This window comes from Hipposideros armiger, unplaced genomic scaffold (genome assembly GCF_001890085.2).
Source record: "Hipposideros armiger isolate ML-2016 unplaced genomic scaffold, ASM189008v1 scaffold_239, whole genome shotgun sequence".
Lineage (NCBI taxonomy): Eukaryota > Metazoa > Chordata > Mammalia > Chiroptera > Hipposideridae > Hipposideros > Hipposideros armiger.
Genome location: NW_017731589.1, coordinates 342,563 through 351,734, shown reverse-complemented (window position 1 = coordinate 351,734; position 9,172 = coordinate 342,563). Strand labels below are relative to the sequence as shown.

Below are 9,172 nucleotides of genomic sequence, written 5' to 3'. Positions count from 1 at the left end.
ATGTACATTCTAAACTCATGTGTGTTTGGGGGAAGTAAGGGAGAGGTATATGTCCTCTTCGGGGCAAAATGGTGTCAGGGCTTGGAGAAGCCAATTTCAAGATGGCAGAGCAAGGAGAGTTGGTGATGACCACCAGGACATGCCGGTAGAACATGGAAATATGTGGTAAATCCTAGAAATTATTATTTAGGAGCACCCAGTAGAAAGGTAGAAAAGGAATTGACTTCAACTACTGTTAGCCACATATTAAAGGAATTTTTTTGCACAAGGAAAACCACAAAGGCCTCAGAAGCTTTGGTTACACATAATTTCTATCAGCACATAATGAAGGAACCCAAGGAGAATGTGGTTTTCAACGGGCAGATGGGTAAGAACATGGCTCAGACTTCCAGGGAAAGGGAGAAGGGGAGACATCTTGAGGGCAGACCAAACTCAGCTCCAAAATCATCTTGAAATTTTACCACAAAGTGAAATTCATGCCTGAGTTCTTAGAAGAAGTAAGAGTGGTCTTTCCTAAGGTATAACAGATTCCAGTTTTACACAAATATGAGAAAACAGAAAATTTTATTATAATAACAATAAGCAAACAATGCAAGTGGGCGGGAGCAGCATCAAGGTGTGGGGTGAAGGAAGTGGGTGGCAACAGTTGGTTTCACAAGAAAAGGAGGCAAGTGGTTATTTAGCAAATTGGTGACATTGAGGTTGGGTAAAGTGTTTCTACAGATACATCTAAATATACCAAACATTGTTCTCTTATCTGTTGAATCTCTGTCGTTTGATTTTTCCTGGCGTTTCACTTTAGTTGAGTTCTGAGAGATCTGTTTGCCAGACAACTCTGTGTTCTTCAGTGAGAGGGAGAGTGAGAAGGAACAATTTCAGTCCTTCTGTAAGAATGTAATGAAATAAATTTATGTTCCTCTAGAAAGAATTCTACAAGCATCTGTAGCTATAGATTACCTAATGCAAAGAATTGATTTTTCTAACAAACCATATGGGTAAAATGATCAGTGTGGTCCTAAAGCCAAACACAAGGTAGTAGAAGCCACAGGCGGAGATTATCTGCCAATCTGGAAAGAATCTAGAGGAGAAACTTTTACTAGGGATAAACAGAGAAAGCCTGGGGCCATGTTCTGTTGGTCTCCTGCATTCCTTTCCTCTGTATTTCTGAGAAAGAATTCAGAAGACAGGGAGCAGCCATACTTTCTGCTTTGGAGTTTTGCACATTGAGAATTTGTCCCTCCCCTGTGACATCAATCAACCGGCTACCAATTTCCAACAGTGAACTTGACTACGCTTCCTAGTCCTGAGGGCCCGAGAGACAGAAACAGAGAGCTCTGGCTTTGGTGAATGAGTTTTATGGGGCAGGGGCACCTGAAAATATGCAGGGAGAATAGACAATTTTCATTAAGCTTAATCGTCACTAAACAGAAATGAGAAAATAGTGCTAGCAATCTGCAATACGTGCAAGATTAATTCAGTTACTCCACTCTGCCTCTCAACCTCATCTCTGGCATTTCGCTGCCTAGAAGCATATTGATTCTCCTTTTCAGCGAATTCCCTCTCCATTTGTGCCTTTCTCTTTTCCCGCTCCAGGTCATCCTCCAGCTTTCTGATTTTCTCTTCATACGCCTCTCTTATCCGCCTTTTCTCTCTCTCCAGCTCTTTTCTATGATTTTCTTGCATCCTTTGGATCAGTTTCTGAATCTCATCCTCGGCCTTTTGGAACATCTGATTAGTGTAGTATCCTCCTTCATTCTCCATCACCACGCGCGTGACCAGGGCCAGCAGCTCTGCCCTCTGGACCTCCTGCTCAGCACCTGTCGCCTTATTGTTGAATACACAGTAGCGATTACTGAACTGGCCTATCAGCTCTTGAATGCCTTTTGCAGATTCCTTTAAGTAATCACGGAAATCCATGCCATCCAAGTCATCTTTCCGGGTGAATAAGAGGATCATGTATTTCTTAGCTTTGTTTCCAAACATTGCCAGCATCTCCTCCATGGCCTTGTGCTCTTCCGGTGTGTAGCGGCCCACCGGGATCACCAGGAGCAGAGCGTGAGGCCCTGGGGAGCTCAGGAGGATGCAGCGGGCAATCTCCTGGCGTGTGTCGGCAGCCTGAACCTCAGTGTCGAAAATGCCAGGCGTGTCCACGACGACAATTTCTCTCCCATCCCATGTGCTTTTCCCTTTCTCACAGGTCTTGGTGACGGATTTTGCTGCAATGCTGGAATGAAACACTTTCTCTCCAAGGATGCTGTTCCCTGTTGCACTTTTTCCTGCTCCAGTTTTACCCAGTAAGACAAGTCTCAGTTGTGAATCTCCAGAGCCTTGGTTTCCAAGCCCTGGGACACAAGGAAACAAAAGCCACTGTGTTAGGATCAACCTCCAACTGTTTCTCCTGCAGCCCCCACCCCCACTAGTGCCCTTCTCAATTGCCTGCGAGGGTCCTTTGCACTCCCAGGAGGTCTGGAGAAGCCCTGGGCCTGATGTTCCTCTTGTGGTACTCTGGGGATACCTGGGTACTTTTCAGTATTCCTTTGAGCAGCTTATTCTGACCTTTGATAGCTAAGTGCCCACAAAGGAATGGACAAAATGGTATAAGACGACAACTCTGAGCTGCAGCTGGTAGCTGTTTCTCACAAGCGAATGCAGGAAGTAACATTAAAACTGACTTTGGGACATCACAGTAGAAGATTCTTCCCCCCCCACCACCAATTTATATTCAAAATGGGACTTTTCTTCGCATTAAGAAACCAGGTAGGTGGGTGACACAAGCCATCCCACCCTTGCAGAGGAGAAAAGAGACCCAGTGCAGAAAGACAGTGTCGCTTTGTATTTCTCGTATGCAACCATCTCATCAGGGATTATGACCTGCAGGAGAACAACATACCTTGCATTTAAAGTTATGACCTCTACATAAAAATCTAAGGACGTTTTTATATTTTAAACTAATATGTTGAAGAATTATAGCCAGAAAGTATTGACAGTTCTCTGGAGTTACTATAAAGTCCCTTGACATATCATAATAATAATAATAATAATAATAATAATAATAATAATAGTAACTCATACAAATCAGCATCAGTAGAGTTATAATTTCTTAGCTTCACTTGGTTAGGCATACCCACTTCCTAGGAAAGCTGAAAGTTAATAACAGAACAGCATTGTATATCACCTGAAAGGATGCTTTCAAAATAATTGTGTCTTAGGTTTAACACCAAGTCGTCTCTATAGCACTTTAGTATTCGTATTCAGTAATTCTCTGCTTATCTCTTTATCTTCAGGACTTGTCAAGCACAGACCGGGACCATGGAAGACAACTGACAATCACATGTGAGAGCCAGTTTCTCCGAGAAGGCGGGCCGGCCAGCACAGGAAGCCTGCATTACAACCATCTCTCTCTGCTTTGAGATAATGCATACATTATCACACCGACAATATTACAGGCACTATTATACAGTCCTTTGTATTTTTCAGAGGTATCGTCATCATTCACCCAGCTCCCCCGACCAAAAATCTAGGCATCGCCCTTGATTCCACTCTTTGCTTTACTCTCCATCTCCAGCCCAGCAGCAAGTTCTCTTGGCTCCATCGAAACCTGTCCCCTGCTCTCCATTTGGAAGTCCACCATCACCATCCACACCTCAGCAGTCCCCTAGCTGTTCTCTTTACATCTTCACTTCCACTTTGCCCTGTTCAGTCGAGTCTGTAAACTGGAATAATCTTTGAAAAATACCAATCAAACAGAAGAGAGATTTTGCAGTACCCCCAGTCTGGCTTCTACAAAATCTGTAGGTAACCCCCATCTCCCACACATCTTATGGTGAAGGTTTTGCTAATCCATCCCCAAGTCAGAGTTTCCCACATTTAGTAACCAGAATCCTGGGATGAGAACAGTAAATTTCCAGAAGCTGAGAACATTGGGTACAGGTTGGCTACGATTAAGGGAAAGTGTGAGTGGGAGCTGAGATTATTATTCAGTTGGCATCACAATGAAAGACTCCCACCTAAGGATATCCTGAGGGCGTTAGTTGGCTGTAGAGAGAGAAAGTAGGAAAATCATGGGAGGTGCAATGAAAAGCTACCAAAGGCCAGCTCCAACACTGCAATAATTTGCCCATGCTGATTGCATATGGCACCATAGGTGGTAGGCTGCAGATATGGCCTTGACTTGTTCCCATCTCTGCACACATGCCTCTTTGGGATGTGGATCTGCAGTTCTTCCCATCAACACGCTGAATCTGAGTGGGCCATGTGACTTGCCCTGGACAATAGGGTAGTATTAGACTCCAAAGTGCTGTGCACTGTGCTTGCTTTCTCTTTCTGCTCTTCAGAACCCTGCAACTGCCCTGTGAAGAGGCCTGGACTAGCCTGCCTGATGAGGAGGGACACAGGCCTAGCTGTCCCTGTCACCCTGGCCTGCCCGAGAACCTGGTAACTACCAGACATGTCCATGGGGCTATCCAAAATTATCCAGCTGCTGCTTCATGCTAAGTGAAATAAGTCAGATGGAAAAGGGCTAGAACCATATGATTTCACTGATATGTGGAATATAAAACGAAGCAGCAACCAACCAACCAAACAAACAAACTTATAGACACGGACAGCACAGTGGTTACCAGAGGGGAAAGGGGGTAGGGTGGGGTGGGTTGAAGAGGGTAAAGGGGTCTCATATACAGTGATGGAAGGAGACTAGACTTTGGGTGGTGAGCACACAATGCAATATAGAGATGATGTATTATAGCACTGTACACCTGAAACTTATATGATGTATTAACCAATGTCACTCAAATAAATTTAATTTTTAAAAGAGTATCCAGCTTTGTACTGAACCACTATCTTACCACATGAGCAAGTCTGGCTAAGATTAGCCAAATTGGCTCAGACCCAAGAATTGCCCAGCTGACCCACAAAATCAAGAGCCAACGAAATGGTTGATGTTTTAGGCTACTAAATAATGGAGTGGTTTGCTAAACCAGCAAAACGTCAACTGCGATAGTCAATTTCTATGGATGAGGCAGTAAAGAGAGGGCTATGTGAAAAACTGAGTGAGCCAGTCTGTTGGCTTTGTTGGTTATAGTGCAGCCACCAGAAGCAGGGAAATTAGGGACCTAAATTAAGCATCAACTATTCTCACATTCCTCCTTCCCAACCCTCTCCCAGGCTGAAGAGAGGAGCAGAAAATCTTCCAAAGAGGCTACACTTGGCTGTTCTGGGGTGTCCACGTTGTGGGAAGTAGGAAACAAGAAAGCGTATCAAGCCCGGGGTCAATCAGGATATTTTAACCTCTCTTCTTCTTAGCGGTTATGCTACATCACGAGGGGGAAAGTGTAGAGAAAAGAAAGAGTGGAGTCAATGAACAGAAAAGTAAGAAATGGGGTTGGAAATCTTTTGCTCTTGCTCAGATGTCAGACAGGATAGGAGAACCCCCACACACACCCGCTGCCAGGTCCCCTCCCTCCAGCCTGGTCTGGGGTGCCCCAAGGACTGAAGACTCTCACCATGGCTGGTCCTGGGTTCACTGAAGCTGAAATTCATACTGTAGGATTGAGCTGCCGTTGTAGTTTGAATTCCTGTAAATCAAGAAACATCAGTGTCATTTTAGAGTAATGGAGAAAACCTGGAAACTGAAACCTCATGTAGCCAAGAGTTTCTGCTTTTGCATAAACTTGCTGCTTGATTTCTCCTCTTCTATTTCCCAACACTTCTCCTCACGTCTCCACTGTCCGTCTCATTTTCAAATTGTTGCTTTTTCTCTACACAAACATAAGGCTTCAAGTGCTTCCTCGGCACTGGTTCTGGGCTCCTTTCTGCCCCTCTATTCAGTGAATTATTGCTTTGATGCTATTAGTACCTTGTCTGCAGCCCAGGCCCTCCTCTGTGTTCCCAACATTTATATCCCATTCAGCTTCTCCATTTAGCAAGTTCATGGGCATCTCAAACAGAACCCAGCCAAAATGGAACCCTTCACCCCCACCCCAGCCTGTTCTGCCCCAGATCATGTCAATGATTCTGCCCCCATTTCAGTAGATGGCATTGCCTTTCAGCCAGAGGCTCCTGCAGAATGCTGGGTCATCTGCATCTCATCTTCCCTCATTTGCTCATCAGTCCATCACCACATCCTATGGACTCTACCTCCAAAAAAGGCAGAATTATCCATGTCTCCCTATCTTCCTGTTACCCAAGCCACTGTCATTTGTTTGCTATGTAATAGGCCCCTAACTGATCATCTCATCTTCGATCCCTTTTCTACTCTGTCATCAGATGCCTTTTTAAAACTAAAATCTGATTTTTTTCTTGTTTAAATTTCCTAATGGCTTTCCCTTGTTTTTCTTTCAAATAGTTGAAAATTTTTAGAATGGCCCATACGGCCCTGCAAGATCCATTACTCCCTCTCTTTCTCTTTCTCTCTTTCCCTCTCCCCCTCTTAAAACACTTTAACCACACCAGCCTCCCCAATGTCCCCAGAATCCTCCATGTTCCCTCCAACTTCTAGGCCTTTGCAGAAGGGCCCCCTCTCCCTGGAGCACCCACGCTGCAATGGGTGAGTGTCCAGTTCACTCCGCTCAGCCCTCAGGCCTCGCTTCTCCAGAGTGGCTTCCCCAGTGCCTCTCCCCCCAACACCATCACCACCACCAACACAGCTGTAGTGTGATGCTCTTTCTTTTTTTCTTTCTTTCTTTCTTTCTTTCTTTTCATTAAAATTTATTGGGGGTGACAATTGTTAGTAAAGTTATATAGGTTTCATCTACATATCACATTGTGTGCTCACCACCCAGAGTCAGTTCTCCTTCCATCACCATATATTTGATTCTCTTTACCCTCATCTACCACCCCCTCCCCGCTGACCCTCTGGTAACCACTAAACTATTGTCTGTGTCTATGAGTTTTTATTTCTTCATTTGTTTGTCTTATTCTTTTGCTGTTTTCAGTTTCATGTACCACGTATCAGTGAAATCATATGGTTCTCTATTCTGTATGACTTATTTTGCTTAGCATAATAATCTCAAGGTCCATTCATGTTGTTGCAAATGGCACTATTTCATCTTTTCTTATAGCAGAGTAGTATTCCATTGTGTATACTTCTATTTGCTATCTCACTCTCAGGGGTCCCTGTAGAGTACAAATCACATAGGAAGCTGTTTGTCTGCTTTTATTATTACTCTCTCCCTTCAGGCTGTAAGCTTTGTGATAGTACAGCCATCTGTGTCTTGTAGTTCCCTTTATTCCTTGGGGACAAACATGACAATAGACAAAGAGTTGTTCTAAATTAATTGATTCAACATCCCCCTGATTCTTGCCTCCTTTCTGATCTTTCTGTCCAGCCTACATCTAAAAGATTATCCTTTCTTTATTAATCAATGTTTAGTGTCATACATACATGGTATTACATTTTAAATAGTTTGTTTCAGGTAGAGGCTTGATCACTGCACTGTATACCTGAAGCTGATGTTGTATAATATTGTATGTCACGTCATGGGACGTGGAGTATAACGTGGGAGTGGAGTCAAGGGAATTGTAATAGATATGTATGATATTGGGGGGGAAAGTTGGGCGGCGGATTGGGGGAGGAGGGTTGTCACCTCAAGGGGTAAAAATTATAACTATTGCACTGTGTTGGATAGCTGAAACTAATTCTAAAAAATGTGTATTTCACAATAAAAAATAATTAAAAAAAAGAAATGCAAAGTTTAAAAAAAGTAGGAAGGAGGGGTTAAGTGGTGTTAAAATTAGCTGAATATGGCTTGGGGCTAAAAAACGTTGAATCTATCATTCTTTTTATTTTTTCCCCACCCCTATTCACATAAGAAGCAGTTGCCGAAAGTGAGATGGTTAGCCTGGAGAAAAGAAGACTCCCAGGGAATTTGATAACTCTCTACAAATATTTGAAGAACTGTCATGTGGAAAGGAAATTAGATTTGTTCTGTATGTCCCTAGGGGTGGAAGTGATGGAAAGAGTTCACCACAATACAATGAAGGACTTTCAAACAAAACAAGGCGAACCCCAGAGCTCTCTAAGATGGAATGGGCTCCTTGGGAGACGGGACAGTCTGATCGCCGAGGCAGGACACCCTCTTCAATGACATCTACAGGGGCATCGAGAGAAAGATGGATGGGCGAATTGCATGAATTTTAAGATCTCTTCCAAGGCTGAGAATATGTTATTTTATCAGTGATAAATGGAATTTCTATTCATGAAATAAATAAATAAATATTTTGTTTCATTGCTGCCTACAAACGTTTGGCAATGCAGAATGCCATCTGAAGAACTATTGGAGCAGACTTTGACTGGTACAGTCTGGAAATGCTAGTTGTTAAGGATAGGAAGCCATCATATACAAATTTGAAACACCGTTAGAAGGACAGCCAATCCTTTTGAAAGATGAGCTATTTCTTTATCCTTTAAGGATAGAGAATAAAAAACAGCTTCTTGTAAACCGGGAAGAGAAATCACAGAATTTTTTCAAATCAGCTTTGGCCACAAAGTTGATGTTGGTGACAAGTATCAGGAGGGGAACACACCAAGCTGTGCTTCTTACTCCTTCCAGCGCTCTTCACCCACCAGCTGCCCTCACAGCTAATTCTGTCTGCTCACCCAACTCTATCCCTGAAAGTTTCAAGTGTATTTCTAAATTCTCTAAGTGGTGAAATAGCCTCTTTGCAGCAATCCCTGAAAGAGGTATTAATTTGTAGGGCTCAGCCATTAAAACAGTTTACAGCTTAAAATCAGCAGAGACAGGAAACAGAAAGCAATGAGAAATATATTCTGATAGCAAGTTTGTCGGGAGGTTTAAGATATAGATCCAGGGGAGAGGTCTCCTCTCTACTAAATCACACATTTCCCACCCTTGCCCCCCGCCCCAAACACCCATCTTCCTTTACCTGGAAAGTCTGCGTCCTGCTCCTTCTTTATCTTTGAAAGCAACGTTAAGTGGAGCATTGAAAAGAAAGAAGAAAGAGGAAGTGAGGGAGGAGCTCATGCAAGAGACCGGCCCACCTTACCATCCAGTCTCACTGAAAGAACTTTCTGCAAAGATGGAATTGATTTGTGCGTTTCAATATGGTAACCATTAGCCTCATGGGCAGTTGCACATATAAAATGTGATGAGTGTGATTGCAGAACTGGATTTTATTTCATTTTAATTAATTTGAAGTTCAATCATCACATCTG

The 9,172-nt window shown here is 43.2% G+C and overlaps 1 protein-coding gene across 1 annotated transcript; it reads right to left on the bottom strand.

Annotated features, from left to right (window-relative positions):
* Positions 1-547: 547 nt before the first annotated feature.
* LOC109389669 (GTPase IMAP family member 4-like) lies at positions 548-8,917 on the bottom strand. Its single transcript, XM_019655441.1, has 3 exons — positions 8,884-8,917; positions 5,502-5,573; positions 548-2,342 (listed from the first exon to the last, which is right to left on the bottom strand). Exons 2-3 carry the CDS (start codon positions 5,536-5,538, stop codon positions 1,411-1,413), a joined length of 969 nt encoding a protein of 322 aa, XP_019510986.1. The 5' UTR covers positions 5,539-5,573; positions 8,884-8,917; the 3' UTR covers positions 548-1,410.
* Between the last annotated feature and the right edge of the window lie 255 nt (positions 8,918-9,172).

Excerpts from the sequence above, each read along its gene's own strand:
- LOC109389669 (XM_019655441.1), bottom strand. The coding sequence starts at position 5,538 with ATGAATTTCAGCTTCAGTGAACCCAGGACCAGCCATG. Across the intron at positions 2,343-5,501 it reads TGAACCCAGGACCAGCCATG|GGCTTGGAAACCAAGGCTCT; the intron begins GTGAGAGTCTTC and ends CTTGTGTCCCAG.